This window comes from Cyanidioschyzon merolae, chromosome 15, assembly GCF_000091205.1.
Source record: "Cyanidioschyzon merolae strain 10D DNA, chromosome 15, complete genome".
Taxonomy (NCBI): Eukaryota; Rhodophyta; class Bangiophyceae; order Cyanidiales; family Cyanidiaceae; genus Cyanidioschyzon; species Cyanidioschyzon merolae.
Genome location: NC_010141.1, coordinates 778,234 through 802,645, shown reverse-complemented (window position 1 = coordinate 802,645; position 24,412 = coordinate 778,234). Strand labels below are relative to the sequence as shown.

Sequence of the window (24,412 nt, the reverse complement as noted above, 5' to 3'; positions counted from 1 at the left end):
ATCGGGAGGGTTTGCATGCGGTTCACACGCATTGTGAACCAGCATTTTGCAGAAACAAAGCGTACACCTCGCTGAACGCATGTTCGAATCGAGCGCTCTGGCGGGACGCTGGCCGTCGAAGAGCAAGCTCTGCTGCAAACGTTGCCTTCACTTCGGAGGCACGAAATGGTTCTATTTGGTGCTGCGGCAGAACGTACATCTGCGCATTTGCGACGTACTCTGGATTCCCGTCAGCGGCTTGCACTGCAACCAGCGAAACGCCTGCATCGACATCAATGAGGCGTCTGTCCAGTGTGCCCAGCATGTAACCCGGCCATCGTCGTGTGCCCTGGCCCGGCAGACCTCGTATCCACACTGGTTCTTTGGCAGGCAGTGCCTGTGCCTGGCGCAAAGGTGCGTCCTCGCTGAAGCAGCGCAGCAGTGTGCGTGCATCGCAACCCACCGGCAGCGAGATCATATCGCATTCTCTGTACTGGTAGCGGCGGTATCGCGCTCTGGTTTGCGGTGTATAACTTGGGTACGTCGCAAACGAGCGCTTCATCATGGAACCGTTGCGCACGGATAGTGGTACTGGGTGCGTCTGTGCTGGCCGTTCAGCGGCGGCATCCGACTGATCGGTGTACGAGCTCGATGGCGCGCTGTGTGCATCCACCGCGACGTTCGATCGAAGGAATTGAGCCAGCCAGCGGCGGGCGCACCCAGCAGAAATTCGAGCGGTTTTCGACCTGCTCCGACTGAGACGCTGCCGCACGAAACGCACGTACGCATGCCAGCGCTGGAACCACGTCTCGGATTGCTCGCTGTAGTTGCGCCGCCACCAAGCGCTTGCTTCTTCAGTAATGCGCTCTAGACACCAGCCACTCGATGGGATGCTGCTCAAGGCGGATGGAGGCTCTGGAAAGCGCTCCCGAAAAACTCTACCCATACGAGCCATTTCTTCCGGCTTGATGACACGTCCTGGATCTTCGTGGTGCTCCGATTCGGGCCGCAATTTTCCAACGGGGATCAGCAGCTCAGCAGGTCGAGTTTGAGAAAAACCAGGTCCGTTCCTCTGTCTCGAATCCGCACTGGATCGCCGCTTCGAAGCCTTGTGCGATATTCTCGCTGGAACCCATAGTCGATTCGCACGCTGACGAGCGTTCTCAGCGCGCATTGGAGACGCAGCTCGACGCTGTTTCGCGACGGCGCGAGTCATGGGCATAGCCAAAAGCAGCGGATCAGCGCCTTTCTCGATATGTTCATCGGTTCCCATGGGATGCGTGGCGTGCATGCCCTCACTTTCCTGGGATGGTGACATGTGATCGTGGTTCGAACCAGCGCTTATCCGAGCATCCTGGTCCCACAACGGCTCCGCGGCGTTTGCGAAGGCACCCGCTCTGCATTCTGGCGAGCGAAGATCGCTCGCAGGTGGCTCCGGATGAGGTTTTGCGGGGCTGCGGCTCGACTTCGCGGCCGCCAGAACCTGGGTAATTTGAGATCGGCGCTCGTGTGCATCGGGCGGTGCCGGTGTGCGGCTCACTGGTGGGTCGTTCTCGTTCCAATGCATTCCGAGACGGGATGCTGACGCAGTCCATACTTGCTTTGCGTGAAGAGGAGATGCTCGCGTATAGAGATGAAACTTGGACGAGCTCGCCAATGGAGGCGCCCAGTTGAAGATCTTCCACGAGTCCTGTGTGACGTATCGATCGCGGAATAACACGACGGATTTATCTGGTCTAGCGGGTATCCGCATCGCAGACGCTACATGGTAGCAGCGCTCGCGAGCGTGAGCCGTACCGCCAGAGGCCAGTGCACCGGTGATATTTGCGACGTCAGGCACAGCGTCACCCACCTTGCGTGTGTCCTCGGAATCGCCGATGTTTTGGTCCGCAGCTCCCCCATTCGCAGTCAAAGCGTAATAACGGTGGCGCGCGATTACTGAGCGAGAACAGGAATGCTCAGCAGCGTGCTGTTCAGGGAGTGTGAACGCCAGCTTGATGTTTTGTGGTGATAAGAGGGACCTCGGGCTCGTAAGAGTCACCTTGTATCTCTCAGCATCGATTTGCATCCAGCTGGCCGTTCTCTGTTCATGGACCCTTCCCCAGATGACCCTCGCACTCGACGAGCGAAAGCAGTGTGAAGAACTCCAAAAGCGCTGCGAAAATCGACATGATTTGATGCATGGCGGCTAATATGCGATGATCGGTGCACGCATGCATGCATGCGTGCGTGCATGCGTGCGGCGAGACACGCACCAACCAGCGTGTCAAGATGCGTGCGCGTGAAGGGCTCGCGCGCACAGATTCAAGTAGAGCGAACAGATCCCGAATTCGAATCTTTGCTTTCCTATGTTATCAAGCAAACTCCATTTGGGTGTCTAGACTGCCCATGGACGGAAGACTTCACGTGAGGCAGCACCCACGTTATCTCGCGGCACTACGGGTGGTGCTCGGTGGCGGTACGCTCGAATCGAAATCCCGTTTGGTGAGAAACAGAGCAGGCCGGAAGAGCCGGTGCCTTGCAAAGTCTAGTCATCCTTGTTAAAAGGTGAGCTCGAAGCGTCCCCCTTTTACCCGAGCCTTTTGATACGAATCATTGGTAGATGCATGCGAGCAAGAACGGGAACTATCGTTCATTTGCAATTCGGTCTGAGCGTTTTCAGAGCGTCTAATCTGTCACAGGGGTCCAGAAGCGAGCCGTCGCTGGAAGCTCGCTTCTCTGGGGTGCATTGCGATGCTGGTGCCGGTTGACGTGCTCCAGATACGAGTAGCGCCAGCAGGCAGCACCGAGAGGGCGCTCTAGATATCGCCCTTGTCTCAAAAACATGCACACCTGTTTCGCTTCCTGCAGATGTGTGGTGCTCGCTAGTTTCACTCTGGTGTTACCAAAAAATCTACTCTGGCATTGTGCTGCGCAGCGGCTGCCGGAACCCTGCATGTCTGCAGCGCCACCTGATCTATCAAGATAGCAAGTCAGATCTCCCCGGACGACAATTGCTTCGCTTCGCTGCCGCTATCTGCCTTGAACGGATTTCCTCCATAGCAACGAGGCGTCACCATAGGAAAGGAAACGATAGGATCGCGCCAGTGCCTCGTGGTAGATGCGGAAGAGTGTTTCGCGGCCGCCCGGTAAGAATGCAGCCACGAGCAACAGCAGTGTAGATCGCGGTTGGTGAAAGTTGGTGATCAGCGCATCAACCACCCGGAATGAATAGCCAGGAACAATGATGAGACTCGTGTATCCATGAATCTCAGAAGCGCGATTCCTCTCCAGTACGTCGAGAACAGCGCTCAACGCATGCTCCACGGGAACGTCACCGGAGCGGACATAGGGGTCCCACTGCTCGACCACAAAGCTCAAATGCTCGTCAAATGCAGCCGCCGCGCCTCGGTGCGCTCGCTTCGCACCTGGCCGACATAGAGCGGACCCGTACCAGTAGAGGCTCTCCAAGATGCGTACCGTGGTCGTGCCGACAGCCACCAACGGGGACGCGCTCTCCACAGCCCGAATGAGCTGTACGAGCTGCTCCCGCCGGACAATGATTCGCTCACGGTGCATGATATGGTCACCAATATCAGCCGCTTTTACCGGTGCAAACGTCCCCGCACCTACATGAAGCGTAAACCGGATGAATCGTTTTTCAAAGTGCTTCTTGATCAGCTCCTCGCTGAAGTGCAGTCCAGCAGTCGGTGCAGCGACTGACCCCGATTCCCGGGCAAACACGGTCTGGTAGTCGCTGCGATCCCGCGGAGTGTCATCCCTGTTCAGATACGGAGGGAGCGGTGTCCGACCTTCACGCTCGAGGAGCTCACCGAAACTCAAACACGCTGTCGTTGGCTCCCAATCGAAACGAACAGTGCCCTCCTGACCTGCTCGCTCTAGAATTCGAGCTCTCAAATGCTCACCCCGCAACTCGAGTCCGGGGAACACACGCCTGCCGCCGATCCAACATGCCCATTCCACCGGTGGCTCGCGACAGCTGAGGACAACGGCAGGGTCAGTGCTGGGTACGATGGGTTCCAAGCACAGAACTTCAACGAGACGCGCCGCACAGGGCGCCTGCGGAGATGAGTCTGTCTGGGGCGGAGCACGACGAAGCAGTAGCCGCGCAGCGATGACGCGTGAGTCGTTCCCAACGAGCACACTCTCGGGTGGCAGCAGGCTCGGTAAGTCGTAAAAGAATCGATGCTGCATGCCTTGCTGAGGATCAAACACGAATAAGCGGGCATGATCGCGCAGTGGTAACGGGTACTGGGCGATCCGCTCCGGAGGAAGTTCGTAAGAGTAGTCCGCGATGGAGACTCGCGGAATCATCGAGTTCGCGGCTGAACTCTCCTGCGAACTCGAGGCGGCTTCGGTGCAAAACATCTGTCCCTGTCCTTTGGGGCGTTGCAACCAGTTCATCTCGTTCCGCAACTTTTGAGCTGATTCGAGCTTGTGCGAGGCCGGTCGGAACCCCGGTCGGAACCGTGTCTCCGCAAGCAAAAGATGCTGTCCACGCTTAAAGCTGCGAAACCCCTGCAGTACACTCAAACACGTTTCCTGTTTGCAAACCACTGCTCGCCGCAGAATCTGCGGTAGCGGAGCGTAAACCATGGCAGTCCAAGTCGCTCTAGTCGGGCGTTTACAGCTATCGCCCGCGTCAACGGTTTCAGATTGGATTGAAGCGTGCAGCTCGCCCACAGCTTCCTGGGTGCACTGCGTCCGCTTTCAGCTGCTTTGCAATGTTCTGCAGCGACTGACCCAGTGGGCCGAAGACAACGCAGGCTCTAGAGTTGTGTAGCAGCTTTTGCCGTATCCCCAGGCAGGCTTTCGACAAGCAGGCAATAGAGGCAGCGAACCGTGGTGGAGTGAGTGCCAACCCGGCACGCGTCTCAGGGTCCCAGAGGCTGGTGGCAGCTTCGGAAAAGCTGCCGAAGAATCCCAAGGACTCATCCTTGTTTCGGGGCCTGGCGTCCGACAGGAATAGCAGGCGGAGTATTGCTAGTGAACGCCCATCTGTACGGGTGTGAACTTCTGTTTGTTTTGAAATAGAATATGGACGTGGAGCCTGAACTATCTGTGTCGCGCAACCTTGATGAGCTTTCTTCACTTCTTAGGCGCTTCCGAAATGGAGAAGAGAGTACCGAAGTTGATTATTTGGATACCCTATGGAAACCGCTGATAAACCTACTGAGAAAGGCTCTGGAAGTGGCGGAACCTAATCAAAGCTGTGCAGGTGGCATTGCTGGCCACTTTGCGGAACGGCTGCTGCAGGAGCTGCCTCCAGCAGGCTGGCTTGGCGTTCTGTGCGGCTCTGATGCGACCTTTGACGGAATAAACACCACCGGTGCGTTTTCCGCATCATCCCTTGAACAGCTTGTTCATGAACTAGAGCAAACCTTGGACACGAGGTTTTCTTCTGATGTGACACTTGTAACTCAGGTGCTCAAACTGTACCTTGTCGAGCGGTACGCGGAAAATGGATGCTGGCAACAGTCATTGGATGTGATGGATGATGTTCTGGCCTTTCGACGGCATGTATTCTGCAGGCAAAACAGACCACGCTCCACGAACAGGGAACAGAGATGGAGTTCTGCGTTGTCGATGCTTGAACCTTACCCGAAATCTGGTGAGATCTCCCACGTACACGCGCTCTGGAAGGTTATTGCGGATCCATACCGGATACGAATTATCAGAGCACTACTATTCCTAAATCTATGGGAGAAGCTGCAGGAGCGGAATGATTTCTCGTTTCCGGCATCGGTACCGAGAAGCGAGTCGTTCACCCAACTCGCGGAGAGCGAGCTTGCTAAGGGGCGTCACGAAGAGGTGTCGAAGCTGTCGACGGCGCTTAGTGAACTCGTTGCCACAGGAGCACCGCTCAGTTCTCCACGCTGTATTGGTCGTTACCTAGGTGTCCAGGGGCTCACGCTGGAAACCTGGGAGGATATCGGTTTCGTTTTGGCCCAGAGCCTTTGCCAGGGACGTATCGCAGAAGCCAGGGCCCAGTACAGCCGTGCGGCACTTCAGTACGTCGCAGTGGTCTTCGGTCTCGATGCTTTTCTGCTGCGCCTACAGGAAACTGCGAACGGATGCAGGGCACACGACGGAACCGGCAGTCAGGTTTGGGTTGAAAAACCGGGGCCGTCTGCGGTCACTGCGATTGCACGGGCCCCAGCGGCGTCCAGGGTGTTGTCATCGCTTGCCAGCTCTGAACCGGAGGCAGGAACTTTACGCGGCAGGAATGGTGCGCCTTTCGGAGCGCGTTTTCATCGGATCACGGACGCTGAAGCAGTCGAGATTCTATTTGCGAGCGTATTTCGAAGGGCATTTTGCTCGTGTGTTCTCAGCCCTGCTGATGCGCTGCGCCATAGACTCTTGAGGTATCTTCAAAAATGTGCTTTTCGTAGTGCTACTGCCTCGCTTTGGGTCTCACATATGCGGGTAGAGCGCGCGTACGACGCCTACCTATATCGCGCTCCGTTCGCTCTGCTCGATCATCTACTTGCAGGCCGGACGATTCGGTGGCCCCTTGTGAGAGCAGGAAATCCGGACGACGTCTTACGCTCTTCGCAACAAGTGCCACAATGGCTCGAAGACTATTGCTACGTGGCGAACGAGTATCTGCGGCCCCATCAGCGTGGTCACCATTTCTACCAGGCTATAGCGGAACACAACCTACACGCACTCGCACAGCACTGTGATGCTCTCCATATAGAGGATTTGAGGTGTCTTGTTTCGCCACCTATACCGAGAATTGACGCTTGTTGCGGGGCTCTGTCCACAAAGGACGCACCAGCAAATCAAGACGGAGAACAGCGAAACATCGTGGAGGGCATCGATGTCGAACAAGTGTTGACCCGCATGCTTGAACGAAAGCAGTTTGGAGCATTTGCCGAAAAGAGCGTCCAGCTTGACCAGTCACTGCTAGGTTTGGCGGAATGCACTCCGACCATCGATCAGGTTCGTGGTATCGTTCGCTTTCGTGAGACAGACAAACGCCGCGCCCTTGCTATTTTAGGCGAGCGGAGTTTCTTGGCCTACACCGCTGCCTCCATACCTGTTCGGCAAGACTCGACCACGTTTGCGATGGATTCTCCGACGAATTCTGAAACCCGTTCGAGCCGGCGTCGTGGACAATGCCTTGACTCGATAACGGAAGATGGACGCTCGACTGATCATGCGCTCCTACTGTGCTGCAGGGAACTGGATGCGTTTCGTCAGTTTCGAGCACGAGACGAGCCGTGAGATTGTTACAAGGTGCAACATCAATCCTCAAAATGCGTTATTGCGTTGTTATGCTGTGCAGTCTCTGGGCAACGTGTCGTGTCGTCGCCCTGGCCAGGCGCAGAGAGGACTCCGGCGCGCCAGCCAGCGCTTTTTGCAGATGACAAGCGATCTTGTACCAGTGCTGCTGTGCGGTAACCAGGAACGTATACCTCGTTCGCTCATATGGTTTAAGTTCTGGGATGTGTCTACTTGCGACTGTAGCAACATGAGCAGCAAGACGAAGCGCGCCTTGCGCCAGATTTGACATGGGCGATACAGTTTGCCGCCATGACGCTAATGATCGACGGATGCTTCGCACGCTATGTTTTCTTCAGCGTGCAAATCCCAGGAAATCCGATGGGGAACTTATATGGATTGCGTTCAATTCCAGTCGAAACAAACCGAATCGCCTTGACCTACCAGAGTATAATCCAGCGAACGCGGACGACTGTTGGCTGATTGATTCCGCGAGAGGGCGATGCCCCTGGCAAGTTGTCTGCAATAGTGCGGCTAGCAGCTGACGAGAGTTGTAAACATTTTTGGGCGCACGTGTGTCCTGGAACCCACCTCGTGATACCACGGGAGCCATGAATTTGCAACGTCGCTGAATCACGGCTATTCGAGCTGCTGCGATGCACGTCAGATAATCTGAAATATGGTCAAGTCTTGCATAGGCGGTGTCGTCTCTACAGAGTCCACGAGTCTGTGCGCTTCTCCGGAGCTAGAGATTATTCGGATGCCTGTGCAATCGATGCAGTAAATAGGCGCACCAGGGTAGCAATAGGCTTTAATCGAAAAGCTCCGGGGTGGTCGACTCAAAATCATTCTCGAAAAGAGACGGCGATCTTGCGAAGAGGTTCAATTTCATCGAAAGGAGCGCAAGACACGAATCGAGCTATTATGAATGTGAGTCTTTTGTCGAATGCTCACTGGATTTCTTTAAAATGCCTGGGTCTGCACTACTCCTTGTAAGCATACAAAGACATGTTCCACACAGAAAGACGCATCACCATCGCGATCGATACGGCGTCAAAAGCATCGATCCGCGATGTCGGGGTGTACGTTCCTCCTTGCAAGCATATATGGACATGTTCCACACAGAAAGACGCATCACCATCGCGATCGATACGGCGTCAAAAGCATCGATCCGCGATGTCGGCGTGTACGTTCCTCCTTGCAAGCATATATGGACATGTTCCACACAGAAAGACGCATCACCATCGCGATCGATACGGCGTCAAAAGCATCGATCCGCGATGTCGGCGTGTGCGTTCCTCCTTGCAAGCATATATGGACACTTTCCGCGATGCTGCCGGTGAATCGCGTAGCGACAGATGGCGACTCGCGAACAATTGAAGCAATCTCGTAAATCTACTCTGCCGCGTCCGTGGAAACAACCAACCGCAAGTGAAACCTGTGTAGCATAAATCACGTGCTGAATCGGGCCACCGTCTGCTGCATGTTCGCTGTGCCTGTTTTTGCTTGGAAACCAGTAAGCTCGTTACGTGGAGTTGCTCGAGCGGCTTCCTGCTTCGGGCCCGAGCTCGTGGAGGCACCATCGGCACGCACTGCACTGCAGAAGTTGCCTGTTTCAACTGAGTGTTGCCCGGAACCGGCACCTGACTCGTATGTTGTGAGAAAACGGCAGCGAAGAGCAGTACAAGGGAGCCGCTTTCGGGATTCGCGCCCGCTCCCGCGAGCCAGGGTCTATATGGCCCAGGAAGCTGAGGCACGCTGGCTGGTAGCGCCCACGTCACAACTACTGCCGCTGCGCCAGGAGCTGGAGCACGTTGCAGGCGAGCTGCTTCGGGCGAAACATCATAGTTCCGATAAAGAAGAAGAGCTTGCTGCTAAGGTCTTGCAGGCCAAGGTTCAGCTGTTACGACTCTTGACGGAGGACTTGGTTAGTCGGCTTCGTAACGAGTGCAGAGTTCCCGTGGGAGACGAGGTCCTTGAGCAGTTGGAACCTCTGCTCGAAGCGCTCAAGCGAGACGCACAGCTTTTGCAGGAGTATTCCAAAAATCCTGGCTTTCGCGCCGGTATTCCGCAAACAAAGTCGGCTATGAGGGAGAAGCTATGGCAACTGCGGTGCTTGCTTGAGCCGAACAATCCGCCGAGAGTGCTCCAGATGCTTGTCGAGCAGCTGCGTTCTTGCCTCATGGACAATAGATTTGAGAGCCTCGCCCTTGGGGGATCCCCCGGCGCCGAACCTGGTGACGTGCAACCACGCCTCAGGGAGCAGGATCAGACTGTGCTCTTCGCATTGCAACTATTGGTCCAGGACAACTTTCTCATGCTAGAGTTGCTCTCGCTACGAATTTTGCAGCACGAGGTCCAGTTAAGCTGCGCATCGTGGGACTGGGTCCAGCAAGATGAAAACGCAAAGAGGTACTTGTGTGAGCTGCGTGACGCGGCCACGCAGTTGCATTTGGGTACCTATCGAGTTCGGGGAAGGTCTCGGCTGCTCCAGGCAGCTCGTTCATTCGCGCATTATCTTGGAGAACTAGAACGCTCGAGCGGTTTGCCGACCCCATCTACAGTGCGGCATTCATTGGACATGCTGCAGGAGGCGCTCGAGGAGGACATGGCTTACGCGACGCTCATTCCGGAGCGGGCTCCAGCGCTGCACGGTGAGTCGATGCTGCTGCGACCGCGTCCGTCGGACATTCCGAATTTCGAAGTTGTTCTTCCGCGCCGCTTATTGAGAGGCGGCCAACCGACCTCGGCAGGTATCCAGTGGCTTCGAGATTACGGGGTTCGTGTGACCATCGACTTGCGTGGCACCGACCGAGGCAACCAGTGGAATGCGCCACACGAGGAGGCGTGGGGTGATGTTCGCATGATACGCTTCCATATTGAAGATTTCAGCGCGCCAACGTTGGAACAAGTTATGCAGTTTGTGCAACTTGTAAATGAACCCAGCAACTGGCCGTTGTATGTATCCTGCAAAGCAGGTATAGGACGTACTGGCACAATGATTGCCTGCTGGCGGATCACACAGGGAACCAGCGTGGATGAGGCGCTCTCACGCGAGAGTCTCTACTCCAGTGACGGCGGTGGTATGGCACAGGAGGCCTTTGTGCGCAATTTTTCTTTAATCTGGAATTCTTTATCAGGAGAAAAGCGTGACTGATCAGCCCTCGGTGGCAATCGAGGTCCCCTGATGTTTTCGGATGAGCTGCAGTAGCACCTGCTCTGCTCAGGATGCTCTGCAGTGCTGTGACGCTCTCGCAAGCACGCTCTGCATCTGAGCAGAACGGTACTTGGTGTCGTCCAGTCGAGCGCGCACTCTGGTAGACCCAAGCACTGCGATGCCAGCGAAGTTGCGGAGGGAACTTCCCAAAGTTGCCCATGGCTATCCTGATGAAGTTCCACTCTCCAGAGCTGCATCGCCAAACGTGGTGCTGGGTTCTGGACGCACGGAAAGCCGCTTCTGGTGAACCCGAAAACGTGAATAGCTCCCGAGCAAGAATGCGGGAGGTAGAGTGAATGACATGTGCGACCTACTAATGCCGGTGAGCGCTCCGTCCAACTATCTCATACCATAAACAGAGACCTGAAATCAAATTCCATCCAAGATAGGCTCATGGAGTGCCTTTGAGCTGAGGCGCTCGCGCCCGTCAGTCTTTGTTCAATGATCTTATGCCAAGAGGCTGGCTCGCTTTTCCCATTTACCACCGTTGGTGAAGATTCATGCTGAAAAGCGAAAACACCTACTTGATGGTGCAGAAACCCAGCCTCGCAACGATGCAACAGCGCCATCATGCAAGAGCCACTCGACTATGATGTACTTGCCCAGAAAGAAGCGCAATCGCAGTCGAAAGCATTGATTTCCAAGGCTGAACTCGAAAACACGTACAAGCTAGTCTATGCACGCGCGCCTCAAAAAGCGACTTACTCCCAGACACTCGAAAGCCGAGCATCTTATGCAGGTACTTCCATGCCATCGTGTATGCATGGATGCGTCCTCGTTAGCCTGGATATGCCGAGACCTCGGGACTTGGGCATTCTGTACTTTCTTACCTACCCGTTTCAAATTTCATCGCCACCGCTCTTTTCAAGCGCCCTTTGGTATGCAGGACGCTCCCGCATACGTTTTAGAAAATCCATAATATGCGGATAGCGATCGTCCAGTGCTTTCTGTGACTTTGCCACCAGTAAAGGAAAGCCCATCTGTATATCCGCAGCAGTGAACTGGTCACCTGCAAACCAACGATAGCGGGTAAGCTCCTGTTCTACGTAACCCAGGTGCAGTTGCACCTGGGGGTCCACAAAGCTCTCCTGCACACGCCTCGAGATAACGCGCAATAGAGGACGCACTATCCACGGTGAAGGGCCAGTAGCCAGCCGGTTAAAAACCAGCTTGAGCAACAGCGGCGGCATCAGTGACCCCTCTGCGTAGTGTAACCAGAAAGTGTACCTCAGCCGCTCAGGTGTTCCGGCCGGCGGAACCAGACCTTTCTTATCGTACTTTCCCGTCAAGTACTCTATGATAGCACCGGACTCTGCGATCACCTGCCCGTCGTCTTCTATGACCGGTGACTTGCCAAGCGGGTGAACCCGCTTCAACTCTGCGGGCGCAAGCATAGTCGTCTCATCGCGTTGATAACGTTTGACGTCGTACGGAACCTCAAGTTCTTCTAGTAGCCACCAAACTCTCAGCGCCCTCGACTGGTTCAAATAGTGGAGTGTTATCATCGGAACGCTGAAAGCGTGATGATCGTAAACCACCCTAGAGCACCACGCTGACGAGGCATGCGGCAGATGCGCTCGTCTGAACGGGCACAGTGTCGATGCGCCCTCCTCAGGCGTGTTCGCACTGCAGAGGCTAGCTCGCTTGGAACGCCGTTTACCACCTGCACGAGAAAACATGTTCACGATCTCGGGACATGTCGTAGACTACAATTCATTGTGGGGTCAGCGGCGCACCAGAAAGGGCCCGCGTACGCTCCTTCCCTCAGCGGGCCTGAGGAGCGCTCTGGCGCTGTTCGAGCGATCGTCTCACTCGTGGCGACGAGGGCGGCTTGTGGCTGTTGCAGATGCTGCCGGAGAGAGCTTGCATCCCAGCCAGCTCGAACGCACTGCTCGTTCGGGACGAATGGAAGCGGTGGAGCGCTTGCGTCTCCTGCTTCAAACGCCGAAACTGCATCTTATGCCTTGCTGCTTCGATGGGCTCTCTGCGAAAATGATCTGCTCTGCAGCATTTCCGCTGAGTTTCATGACCGGATTCGGGGTCGCTGCGAGCTTTGGGCTTCCAGACACAGGCTTGCTGTCCTTTGGTGAGATTCGCGACCGCGCGGCCTCCATCATGGAAGTGCTCCCCGCAAGCTATCCAGTCATTGGCGACGGCGACACTGGTTACGGAAACCCGGTGAGCGTCAAGCGTACCGTTAGAGGATTCGCTCTGGCCGGTCTGGCTGGTATCCTGATTGAAGATCAAGTCAATCCGAAGCGCTGTGGACACACGCGCGGCAAAGCCGTGGTTGAACGCAGCGAGGCGGTGCAGCGCTGGCGGGCAGCCATCGATGCTCGCAACGAGTTCGAGGACATCGTCATTGTCGCGCGTACCGATGCGATAGCCACCCACGGACTCGATGAGGCTCTCTGGCGACTAGACAAGGCTCTGGAGCTTGGCGCCGACGTGCTTTTTTTAGAGGCACCGCGCTCCGTGGCAGATATGGAGCGCTTCACGAAAACGTTCGCCGGTGTTCCCATGTTGGCGAATATGCTGGAGAATGGGATGACCCCGATGCTCCCAGCGAAAACGCTCGAAAGCATGGGTTATCGAATCGCTGCTTATCCGCTGACGCTCCTGGCGGCTTCCATGAAAGCCATGCAAGCTGCCTTGTCAGCGTTGCAGTCCGGGAATCCCGAGAAAGTCGCTCCGCATCTGATGGATTTCGAACAGGTTCGGGATATTGTCGGTTTTCCGTGGTACGACACGGAAGCCGCACGCTATCGCACCGATCCAGCTGACTAGTAAACGCGTCGCCGTGGTGCATCAGCGACCTGCTCACTGCGCATGTTTGTCCGTGGAACAACTCCGCGTGCAAGATGCCTCCGTGTACCGGGAGTTTCTCCATTGGCGGCAAAGTTCTTGCACCTGGCTACCGGCTGTAGCTGTGAGTGCATTCGGGAAGACCTGATGTCAATCGTCGATGCTAGACACGAAAAAAGACATCAGGCAAAGAGCTTGACGTGCACGAGAACGAGTTGCTCAGACACGATGTCCGCGAAGGATGAGGAATCTGCAGGAGACAAAAACAGTACCTTGCCCGCTGGCGAGGATGCTTTAGAGCACGACACGAATAGGAGAAAGGCGACACTGAGCGCTGTGTTCGTTGGACATGACCCCGAATGGAGTGCTTCGAATTCTTCTTCGACGAGTAGCAGGTATGAAACGAGGCGAACAGGGTCTGAAATTCCCGACATAAATACCAAGTCAAGGACAGACCTAAGGCGACTGGTGTGATCCAGCGCCTTTCTCGTGCGCTGAACAGGTTGCAGGAGTGAGCAACACGCCGCGTCTAAGACGTTGGCATCTAGAACTCCCAAGGTTTGTCTCGTTTGGGTCAAGGCACGAAATGCTAGTCGCTGAACGGTCTGCGCATGATATTCAGATACAGCATATGAATCATCTGCGGCAAGCGCATCAAAAAATCCGCACTGCGACGGCGATACATCTTTCGTTTCCCGCAATCACTCCGAAGCGCTGAACTGGAGCATATGCTCAAGTGCCAAGCGGGTCTGATGCAGTGGCGTGTGGCGTAGCTGGAAATGTGCAGCAGCAAAATCAGCAAGCTGCTGCACAGTACCCGCTTGGATAGGAAGTGCTGTATGCTTGGAGGCGCCAAAACTCTGCTGCATGGAACGTGCCTCTGACTCGTGGTGCGCGCGTGCGCTGTGCAATGGCTGCGATGCTTCGTTCGCCTCCTGCAGCTGCTGTCGCCACTGGGCAATGAACATCGCCAATTTCGCATCGAGCTGAAGGAAGAACGGTGCCCATAGCCAGAGAAGCAGCGTTCTGTGTCCACGCAGGAGAAGCTCGCTCAAAGCAACAAGATCCTGGATGGTACTCATCGCTGCCGCAACCAGCGCCGGCGTCGCTAGAGACGCATCGGCGTCAGCTTCAAGGAAGCACGGTGCTAGCATATCAGTGACCGTGTCAGCATACGAAGCGAGTGCTTTGCTTGAGAGTTTGCGCAAAGCAGTCACCTCAGCGGTGATGGCGTCGTAGGGATTGCCTGCGCCAACCACGTCACTGCGCGCGCTCTGCTCATTCTCGGACTCGAGCTCGCTGTCGGGTCCTTGATCGGGTGCGTTGCTGAACTCCAATTCGTAGAGGTATATTTCGACTCGTTGGCGAATATCCTCGGCAAGCAAGTAGGCAGCCGCCGCATAGGAAAGCGTCCGATACAAGGCATCCGCACTCAAAAGGTAACAGTCTTTGAAGCGTTCCGCCGAGGGCGCCCCGCTTGCATGCATGGATGCTTGAAGACTTGTCGCACATTGCGCTTCAGTCTCGGTCATCAGGTAATGAATTTGTGCCATGATCCACCCGATAAGAGGAGCGATCACAGACTGTGCAAAACGGTAACGGGCACGGTGAGGATGTGGCGGTAATGCTCGACATCTGGTCGCCAAGGAATGCAGCGTTTCTCCGATTAGAGATGCCTGTTGAAGGGCATCCAGCTGCAGCGCTGCAGCGGTCGTTGCGCGGTTTTGATGACCTGCAAATGAATCCAGAATGGCTCGACCCTTGGTGAGCAGGTCAAGTTGGTCGCTGGAGGCTGCAGTTCCGGGGATCACGATACCGAGAGCGCCAGGAGTTCGCAGCGCGGTTTCGAACCTGTTTAGCGCGCTTTGGAATTCCGCCTCCATCCAGGAATGCATTAAGGAGTGATTCTCCGAGACAATTATCAACGCCATATCTCGATCAAACGTTACCAACGCGTCAACCAGCTGCAATGTATGCGCGTAGAGGTGCGAGATTCCTGAAGCTGGGCGCGCGTTATCCTCTTCGGCCTCACCGAAACTGTAACGGTTCTCCAACTCTGCAAATACAACTTCAGCGATGGTCGCCATGAACTCATGAACCATGGACTCGACCAATAAATCTACGTCTTCGTCCATGCCATCAAACACGACTCGCAAAAGCGGTCGATAACGCTCAGCAAACTCTTTCAAATAGTGAACAGCGAAATCGATTACTGCTCTGCTGGGCGTTGTCTCGCTGACTTGGCTTGAAACTTTCTGGGCTCCTTGCTCAACAGACAACTTGGACTCCGAGCTCGCTTGTACGGGTGGTGCGCGAATGGCCTCGCGAAACGCCTTTTCAAACGCAGCTACCTGGGTCTGCAGGAAGCAGTGCTCGAAGTAGCGACGATCGCGTCCAGAAGCTCGATGTGCGGTGGAACCACTGTACTCACTAGTTGCACTCCGGCGGTCATCCTCTTCGTTAAGCGTGCCTCCGTAGAAACCGGCAGCATCTGGACCCCGGAACACGCGCACAGACTGCTGTGCTAAAGCTCGAATTCGAGCAGCGATCTCACTCGCCTCCAGTCTGCGCAAAAAAGCAGCGTCCGGATTAGACGGCCACGGACCCAGACGATTGAGGTACGCTCCACATCTCTTATAGACCCAGGTGCGGTAGCGCTCGAGAGCCATCCGCCGGGCCTTTGCAATCTGTCCAGGCGACAGCCCTAGTGTCTCCTCGATTTCCTGCGACAGCGCCTCGATACGCAGCATGCAATTTGCAGCACGTTCGCCGTCGTCCTCCTTAAGCGCTTCGGTCAGTTCATTCTCGAGCGTATTCGCCATTGCAGAAGCGCTTGCAAGCTGCTCTCGTAAACGTTCTTCCCGACGCTGGAGCAGTTCATCGCGTATCGAGCGAAGTTCCCCGATATCACCAGCCAACTCTGTAAGGCGATCTAGAGCTTCCGAGTGAATCGCCTCCAAACCCGGCCGCAGCTCGTCGAGGAGAAGGCGGCGCAGGCGTTTGAGCTCCGCACCAACCCGTTCCGCCTGCGAAGCGTAGAAGCGTTGTCGCTGGCGTACCTTTTGGAGAAGGCTCACGAGCAGCGCGTCACTAGTTGCACTCGATGTCACGGCACGCGGTGCCTCACCCGACCTGACGTCAGTCTCGATCTGTGGAGCTGGCTGTGCTTCAACCGGCTCATCGCTACCCACAGATTCGTGCACGTTTTCGGCGAGATCCTGGCGCTCCAACCAGCGCGAAACGCGCTCGTAGACGTCTTCCGCTGAGAGGTCACCCAAGTCTGCGCGCTGCAGTTGCTGCACCAACTCCTCCGACGTGATTTCACCCTCCTCAACCAGTTCCACCAGGGCTGACAGGTCCTCTTCAGGAATATTATCCGCAAATTTTTCCATAGTGTTCACCAACGTGCGCGTTTGCACAAGGGCACGCGGTAGCGCACACCAATACTAGAGAATAAAAGCCTGTTGACTCGATACAGCGTGCGCCCATCGAGGCGCTGGGATGCACCTCCACAGTTGTACAAATATGTCTCGATGGACATGCAACCCCCGCGTCGCCGGGTGCACTGCGCGGAACCCGAGACCCTCGCGCCCGTGTGCTTTGCAAGATCTGGAGTAGGCGCCGTGGGGATAGTCCAGAAATATGGGCCTTTGTTCAACTTATCTCCAACGTCGAGATCATGAACGTGTCTATGCGGACGGAACGGCAGGGTGCGCCCATAACGCGTCAAGCGATCCGATGGACGCGCGCTTACATGTGCCTACTTGTGTATCTGACTTGCGCAGGAGTCTCATTTGCTGCGTTCGCTCCAAGCGCTGAACACTGCATGGACCACTGTGCGCGTACTGGTGTATGTGACTTGCGCAGGAGTCTCATTTGCTGCGTTCGCTCCAAGCGCTGAACACTGCATGGACCACTGTGCGCGTACTAGTGTATGTGACTTGCGCAGGAGTCTCATTTGCTGCGTTCGCTCCAAGCGCTGAACACTGCATGGACCACTGTGCGCGTACTAGTGTATGTGACTTGCGCTGGAGTCTCATTTGCTGCGTTCGCTCCAGGTGCTGAACACTGCATGGACGACTGTGCGCGTACTTGGGTGGCGCATGATCGTAAATGTGTTAGACGCAATAGAATGTCGGGCTTTCGATTGTCCGTCATGGCGGTTTCTCACCAGCATTCCGGAGCGGAAATGCATTGTTCTGGATGTTGCCGCTCGTTTGTGCCGTGTCTTGATGAAGTCCGCGTGTGGTGATGCCAGGCCACGGGGCCAAAACACTATCTGCATTCATTTGGAGCTGGAGTGCTCCCACTGGTCAAACTGGTCCGCTCGTTCAGAGCATCGAATGCGATACAGCATAAGTTACCGTGGACGCATGGACGAGGTCCGCCACCGCTCTTCTGCTCGAGAAGTTTGGAAATGGTGCGCTGCCTCCACAAGCAACCTTGGCTTTGCCGTATCCTTATCTGGCGACTTTCCAGCAAGGGATCTATTCGCTGGAGAGAACATGCATGTGGCATACTGGCTTGTTTCTGGGGCTGGTGGGCATACCTCCTGCCCTACTCGATAGGTTTCGAGTCATCATTGCACCGCGGAACCAGCCCCATATGTTGATGATGCGGCGCATCATCCTGCAAGGGGTATGCGGTCAACTCCAGAAAGCGACTTTCTCGCATACGCAAACTGCAATGAGAGGTCAGCGGGATCACCCACACGCAACCGTCCGATGGCACGCTGCGACCTCATGAATAAAGATGACGCGCCAGGTACTCGGTCGCCGCAGTGTCGCCCTAGTGCAACTTCCTTTGGGGTATGGATTTGTGAAAGCCGGTCCGGGCTTTCTGAAACATAACGCTATATGGAGTGGAGCGATGTTCGATTCCCGCATTGGCGAATGCTGTGGTGCATTCGGGGAGATCCCGGTTTGGTTTTTGGATCTTACACCGAAGAAAATGGTCGGCTGGTGCGCGCCACCACTTGTGAAAGCGATCGCTATCAGGCCACGAGATCTGTGATGTGCATATCCTGGAGAGCCTAACGTCCCGACGGTGAGCGCTCCAGCGTAGCGGGATCGGTTTCAAGCGAACACAGCACCCAGATGATACGCACTTGATATCAATCTCCAGGTTTCGTGCAATGCACCGCAGCCAGTTGCTACGCGCTTTACGTCAACAGCGTCTCGGCGCTGCGATCAACCCTGAACCCTAATGATCTACCCGCGATTTAAATAAAGGGAACAGGAGCTTCTTTCTGCGAAGTATCCAAATTCCAGTCCCGAGGAATCCGAAACTGAGCAACATTAAAAGGAACGTAGTAAGAAGCCACGGCCAGTAGATATCTACACGATCATAGACCGGAATCCAGATGCTCATCCCGAAATAATCGGGTGGAATCATTATCAGGAACGCTGACACGGTAACGAGGTGAAGTAGGGCATCGAACGACCATAGGCGCATCTGCGTGACTGCTAAACTCAACTCAATAATCTGCTCCGCATTCCCGACCCGATGGCATAACTCGTTTGCGAGGCGGCTCCAGCCCCGAAACTTTTGCATACTGCTCTCCAAAAGCGATTCCAGATCGCTACTCGTTGTCAGCATATCGCCAGATGACGCCACTACAAGCGTCATTTCAGCGATATGCCACGGCAAATCGTCACCGAGCACGCGTTCCAACGCGGCACTGTAGTTTTGCGCCTCGGTAGCCACAGAGGCGAGTTCACGTTTCAACACGCGGATTTCCTCGAGTAAGCGCTTGTTCGGGTGACTCGCGAACGGTGCAAGACGCTCCTCAAGTGCCAGTTTGACCACATTCGCTCGTCGCGCGAGGGTTTCGTGGGCAAGCACCAACAGAGCTTCGAGAGCGACCACTTCGAATGCATTGCCGTGCTCACTCAGCCGTACGCGGATCCACTGAATCAGGCGGTCATTCAGAGACTTCGATTCGGGGCACGCTAGTTGCTGCAGGAAAAGTCTGCCTGGTTGCATGATTGCCAACACATGACGATCTAGTGCAGCTAAAATCAGGTCAGAACGCATCAAAAATACGGGTTGGTCTCGATAGATCGGATTCAGCAACCGCAAATCACGTGACTGCAAGATTGCGGCTCTGCTTTCCCAGTCCGACTGTGAATGCGGTACCGGTGAGCTGCGGGAATCGGCTTCAGTAAATGATGCTCGTCGCGTGCTTGAGCTGTTCGTACTTAGCTCATGTAGGAGCCGACGTCGGTGCCAGTGGTACGTGCTTAGGCGCCCTTGCGCATCCATAGCAATCAAGTCGAAGGCACTATCGCTGGATAGCCATGACTCTGAAAACGCGTATTCTCGGGGATTGGTCCATATCCGAACAGGCTGCGCCTCGCGTGGGTACTTCCGCTTTCCCGTCAACTCCGATGCATCACGTGTACGGTCTTTCCAATCTTCCGAAAAACTCTCTCTGCCGCTCGAGTACTCAGCACTCGAGCTCCAGCGTCGAAAGCAACACGTACAGCTCCCGCTGTCCTCATCGAGGCATTCCCGAAGGCTCCGAAACGGAAACCTCTCAAATTTACAGCGCCAAACGTAAGCGGCCATGTTCGGCGAAAGAGCATCAATCGCTTCTCTACTGTGTAGGTGCGGCTGTCAAGCACCGCAAGCGTGTCCCCCACCGAGAACTGTGGCGCAAACCCCAGCGTCCGCGCTTCCTTGTTCAAGCCCAAACCCTTGCGACCAAGGCGTGATTAATGCACACTTAGACAGCACAGATTGACAAGATTTCTGTACCAACGAGCGCGCGATCACTAGAAACGCGCACAAAATCCAGGCTTCCAGGACAAAGTCAGCAGCTACCGCAACGCTATACCCGGGTAACGACGTGAGCGTGCTCAGTCTCTCGTGGAGCACCTGCAGGCAAGCAAGCAAGCAAGCAAGCAAGCTGTACTTCCAGCAAGAAACAACGCTATCAAGCGTTTACACAAAGCCACTGTACAGCAACCGCATCGCTTTTCCGGATATGACGCCCTATCAAGCGATATGCCCAGCGCTCTCCACGTCACAGCGTTCGACACCTCGCCGCCCCACACGTACGGCTAGAGCAGGGCTGGTGAGAGCGCAGCGTGCATTCCGCCGCGATGCTCCGTTCGCCAAAATTGGGTGCTAAATGCGATGTCGCCTCCGAGATGCGTTCGCATCATATACAGCAGGAAGCGTCAGCAGGCAGCAAGTCGAGCGTCGTGTCGACGGGAACGGTCATATCTCTACTTCATACGAGCATGCTGGACTGGGACTGGTCCAGCGTCAGAGTCTCTCCCTCCCTCTCTGGGGAAATGGACGTTGAGGCTCTGGTTACTGGTCGAGCGTCATGTAGACGGGAAGAGTCATACCTCTACTTCATACGAGCAAGCTGGACTGGGACTGGTCCAGCGTGAGAGCCTCTCTCCCTGGGGGAATGGGCGCTGACGTCCCGGTTACTGGTAGCATTTGCGTACTCGAGTGTGTCTGACAGGAAGTATCAATCATCCGATCGCTCGGGAGAAAAATCGGATCCAATAGCTTGAAGCGAGTCGACGCCCCATAAGCGCCAGTACAGCTGCGAATATCAGAGGCTCGACGCTTGGAGGATCCCCCGATTGGTCCAGCGTCTACTTCACGCAGGCACACCCTGCAAAGCGGTCCATATACGCGTGTCTGAACGAGAGGCAATAGCCATGCCCCAGCGAACTAATCCACGTGACCATGCGCAAAGCGTCGCAATTACCTTCGATTCCAAACCATGCAGGAGGCAACGTTGGCCCCGAGACCCGCCAAAAATTCCGAGGCTCAGCAGACACCGGCCACGCAAGTCTTCCCATGCCGTCAGATCGATGCATCGAACCAGATACCGCCGCGAGGTGCATCCGCTGCCTCAGCAGAGCTGGAAAGAGACTTGGATCGCCCCAGAAACGCGCCTGTGCATCTCAATATCCCAGAGAAGAGTTCCTCGCAGACATAATGGCTAGATCCAGCGACGCAGTGGATGTCGTCAAGTCTATCCCAGACGCAACTGACTCCTACCCCCTACCTCTACACCTATACCTACTCCTGCACCTACTCCGACGATGCACAGGTCGCTTCACACTTTAGCAACGCACCGCCGCAGAGGCTCCTCGATGCGCTGCATCCGCGGCGACAGCGGCGGCGATCTGCGAAGCCGCAGCGCTCACGCCCACATCGCTGCCAGCATCTTGTACTGCATCGCATCACTAGAAGCACTGTGCGACCTAGGGGACGGTGGTGGTGAGTGGTTAGAAGGGCCTCTGATCAGGATATATTGGGCGATGACGTCAGTATCTGTAGCGTTCACGAACGTTGCTGGCTTGCTGGCACACGGCAGCAAAAGCAGGTGTCGTAACGCGGAGGTACTGCGAAGCAGGTCAGCAGCAGAGAGAGCTAGCGGGGACCGTCAGCGGTGGCGTATCTGCATGAGCGACGGCGAGCGCGTACACGCCTATACGGAAACTGTTGTTGAGTCTCAGCTTGGATTCAGCGTTTCGCGACGAGCACTTTTGCATCACCTAGCTCTTGGCGCGCTAGCTGTTGCTTTGCCGCGCAGCGGAGCGCTAGTTGCGGCACCGCTCGCTGAGACCGTGCGAGGCGCCGCCTGGAAACAGGTGCCGCTGCCGACGGAGAGTGTGCTCTTCGACATAGACTTCAGCCAGAAGGATCCTAATCACGGCTGGCTTGTAGGGACTCGTGGCCTGGTCCTCGAAACGCGTGACGGAGGCGAGACCTGGGAACCGCGCGCTTTCGAGGACGTCGAGCGTGAGGAGGAGCTGAACTACCGTTTCTCGAACGTGAGTTTCAGTGGAGATGAGGCCTGGGTCATAGGTAAGCCTCCGGTTATGTTGCGTTCGACCGACGGGGGCAAAAACTGGTCACGTATTCTCCTCTCTCCAAAGCTACCCGGAGAGCCACTGCTGGTTACTGCGCTCGGTCCGAACTGCGCTGAAATGGTGACCAGCTCGGGTGCCATCTACGTGACGGAAAATGGTGGTATCAATTGGAAGGCGCTGGTACGGGAGACTATTGATGCTACCTTGAATCGAACGATCTCCTCTGGTATCACCGGAGCGAGCTATTTCACCGGCAGCATCGTTTCCGTGTCGCGCGATGTTCACGGGAATTATATCGCGATACCTTCAAGGGGTAACTTTTTCCTCACCTGGGTGCCGGGATCCGATTTTTGGACGCCTCACGCTCGATCCACTTCGCGACGCATCAGCGCAATCGGCTTCATTCAGAATGACGCTACCAAAGGTATTTGGGAAACGATCAGGGGCGGCGGTCTGGGGTTCACCAAGCCGAACGTGAACCTGAATTCAACTGAGACGATTGCCTTCGATATGGTCGATTCTAAGACTGGTGGCTACGGTATCCTGGATGTCGCTTTTCAGGACGATCGGCACGTCTGGGCAGCGGTTGGTGGTGGAAGCATGTACCGCAGCGATGATGGCGGCAAAACATGGCGACGCGATCCGCTTGTGAGCAAAGTAGGCGCCAATCTTTATAAGATCAAATTTTTCGGCTCGCAGCGAGGATTTGTCTTGGGTGCTGATGGCGTGCTGCTCAAATTTCATCCGGAAAACGTCTGAGGCGGATGTCCAGGTGCGCACCCCAAGGTCTATAGAGTAGGATAGAGGGATCTTACGTATCAGCGCGGTATAACTCCGTTACAAAGGCTTCCATGATATCCAGGGCGGCGCGTAGCTGTTTCTGCGCTTTCGCGTCGCCCGTCACCAGGGGTACAAGCCGCGGCACATCACGTTCTGGTCGGAACTTGGAGACCTGGTCGGCTCTGAACGGGACACAAATCGCGTTCGTTTTCGGATGGATACTAAACGGGCCTTTGAGCAGATGATTTCGTTGTCGGGTTACGTTCACATCCAGGCGTGGGTAGAGCAATCCTAGCACGATATGCATGGCGGCATCCGTATCCAGGCGCTTGCTGTCGAGTTGCTCCAACGCCAGGCGCCAGACGGCGGCAGCAGATTCTCTCGTATGGGAACGCTGAATAAAGCGACGGAGCGTCTCTCGTACCTGAGCATCGGGACACATGCCCAAGACAGTGTCCATGGCGCCTTCGTCCGCCCAAATCGACGGCCGCTCTTCAAGAAACCTGTCCATGAATGGTAGCAGGATTGTTGCAGCCCTCCGAAGCGCCGGGTGCAGGAATGTTGTCGCAGTTCTGTTGAAGGTAGATGATAGAGACGAGCGGTTCGAAACGGCGGATATCCCGCGATACTGTAGGTATTCCACGATAGCGGCACGAGCTTCATCGGTCAGCTGCCGGGCCCGCGTATCGCACACCCAGGCGTGGACACCACGCCGTCCCGAAAAAACCCAAAGAACGTGTTCATATCCGAAGTCTTCGCGAAGCGCTTGTTCCATAACCGTCACAGCCGCCTCAACAAATAGCCAGTTATCGGCACACGCCCGCAGAGGGTCGTCAGCAAAGTTCGCAGCGGCACCTGCCGGCTCTGACTGACCTAGCGCACTGACAGACTCGTACACATCGAGATCCACGTCGAAGACCAGTTCGCGCTCTACGGGTTCCAGTTTATTTATACGTCGGTACCTATCTCTGGGACTCGCATCATACACAGGTCCTATATCGTACCGGAGCGGAAGCAGTCGCAAGAATTCGGCACGCAGTCCAGCAGCATCCTGATAGGCAAGGTAGCGAATCCTCTTCTCGCCTCCGCTTCCGTCATCCGCCTCGCAACTGAACTCCCGACGTGAAAGTAGGTCTTCGCCTTCAGCCCCTGGACGGCCAGCAAGCCACTGTGCCAAAACCGTAGCCGGGAACCACTCTGCGTAATAACGCTGGAGACTTTCCGCCCGACTCAGTGCAGGGAGCGCACAGCTTTTGAGTGCAGCGAGCCCCGAATCGACATCATTCGCTTTTATACGAATGACCTGATCCGCCAGCTCCTCTTCTCCAGGAGCGGTCTCAGCGATAACTCGTTTTCGCATAGAACGTGGCGACAAGTCTAATACAGGTACACGTGTAGGCTCGGTCAACGCCTCCTGTTCATGGCTTTCCCGCGCAGTCTGCAGCGCGTCCTCCCAGTAGCGACTCGCCGCGACCCTGCTGGGCTAGACGAATCTCGACCGCCAGACGGATACGAACGTCCTCTAGTCTAGTACTGGAAGCATCCTGAGTGACTCGTG

The 24,412-nt window shown here is 55.7% G+C and overlaps 10 protein-coding genes across 10 annotated transcripts, besides 1 other annotated feature; 4 read left to right on the top strand and 6 right to left on the bottom strand.

Moving 5' to 3' along the window:
• Positions 1-22: 22 nt before the first annotated feature.
• Positions 23-2,047, bottom strand: CYME_CMO323C (hypothetical protein; the record flags this gene model as incomplete). Its single annotated transcript, XM_005537630.1, has 1 exon — positions 23-2,047. The coding sequence occupies one exon, from the start codon at positions 2,045-2,047 to the stop codon at positions 23-25; it is 2,025 nt and encodes a 674-aa protein (XP_005537687.1).
• A 944-nt stretch (positions 2,048-2,991) lies between these two features.
• On the bottom strand, positions 2,992-4,575 carry CYME_CMO322C (similar to S-adenosylmethionine tRNA ribosyltransferase; the record flags this gene model as incomplete). The annotated part of the gene is made up of 1 exon (XM_005537629.1): positions 2,992-4,575. The coding sequence occupies one exon, from the start codon at positions 4,573-4,575 to the stop codon at positions 2,992-2,994; it is 1,584 nt and encodes a 527-aa protein (XP_005537686.1).
• A 441-nt stretch (positions 4,576-5,016) lies between these two features.
• CYME_CMO321C (hypothetical protein) lies at positions 5,017-7,209 on the top strand (the record flags this gene model as incomplete). Its single annotated transcript, XM_005537628.1, has 1 exon — positions 5,017-7,209. One exon carries the CDS (start codon positions 5,017-5,019, stop codon positions 7,207-7,209), a length of 2,193 nt encoding a protein of 730 aa, XP_005537685.1.
• Positions 7,210-7,397: 188 nt separating this feature from the next.
• Positions 7,398-9,383: a sequence feature (possible transcribed region).
• CYME_CMO319C (hypothetical protein, conserved) lies at positions 8,690-10,363 on the top strand (the record flags this gene model as incomplete). The annotated part of the gene is made up of 1 exon (XM_005537627.1): positions 8,690-10,363. One exon carries the CDS (start codon positions 8,690-8,692, stop codon positions 10,361-10,363), a length of 1,674 nt encoding a protein of 557 aa, XP_005537684.1.
• An 899-nt stretch (positions 10,364-11,262) lies between these two features.
• On the bottom strand, positions 11,263-11,928 carry CYME_CMO318C (similar to glutathione S-transferase family protein; the record flags this gene model as incomplete). Its single annotated transcript, XM_005537626.1, has 1 exon — positions 11,263-11,928. One exon carries the CDS (start codon positions 11,926-11,928, stop codon positions 11,263-11,265), a length of 666 nt encoding a protein of 221 aa, XP_005537683.1.
• A 172-nt stretch (positions 11,929-12,100) lies between these two features.
• Positions 12,101-13,210, top strand: CYME_CMO317C (similar to carboxyphosphonoenolpyruvate mutase; the record flags this gene model as incomplete). Its single annotated transcript, XM_005537625.1, has 1 exon — positions 12,101-13,210. The coding sequence occupies one exon, from the start codon at positions 12,101-12,103 to the stop codon at positions 13,208-13,210; it is 1,110 nt and encodes a 369-aa protein (XP_005537682.1).
• A 719-nt stretch (positions 13,211-13,929) lies between these two features.
• CYME_CMO316C (hypothetical protein) lies at positions 13,930-16,620 on the bottom strand (the record flags this gene model as incomplete). Its single annotated transcript, XM_005537624.1, has 1 exon — positions 13,930-16,620. One exon carries the CDS (start codon positions 16,618-16,620, stop codon positions 13,930-13,932), a length of 2,691 nt encoding a protein of 896 aa, XP_005537681.1.
• Positions 16,621-18,430: 1,810 nt separating this feature from the next.
• CYME_CMO315C (similar to mitochondrial magnesium transporter Mrs2p) lies at positions 18,431-19,798 on the bottom strand (the record flags this gene model as incomplete). The annotated part of the gene is made up of 1 exon (XM_005537623.1): positions 18,431-19,798. One exon carries the CDS (start codon positions 19,796-19,798, stop codon positions 18,431-18,433), a length of 1,368 nt encoding a protein of 455 aa, XP_005537680.1.
• Positions 19,799-21,519: 1,721 nt separating this feature from the next.
• CYME_CMO314C (photosystem II stability/assembly factor HCF136) lies at positions 21,520-22,833 on the top strand (the record flags this gene model as incomplete). The annotated part of the gene is made up of 1 exon (XM_005537622.1): positions 21,520-22,833. One exon carries the CDS (start codon positions 21,520-21,522, stop codon positions 22,831-22,833), a length of 1,314 nt encoding a protein of 437 aa, XP_005537679.1.
• A 52-nt stretch (positions 22,834-22,885) lies between these two features.
• CYME_CMO313C (DNA primase, small subunit) lies at positions 22,886-24,214 on the bottom strand (the record flags this gene model as incomplete). The annotated part of the gene is made up of 1 exon (XM_005537621.1): positions 22,886-24,214. One exon carries the CDS (start codon positions 24,212-24,214, stop codon positions 22,886-22,888), a length of 1,329 nt encoding a protein of 442 aa, XP_005537678.1.
• Between the last annotated feature and the right edge of the window lie 198 nt (positions 24,215-24,412).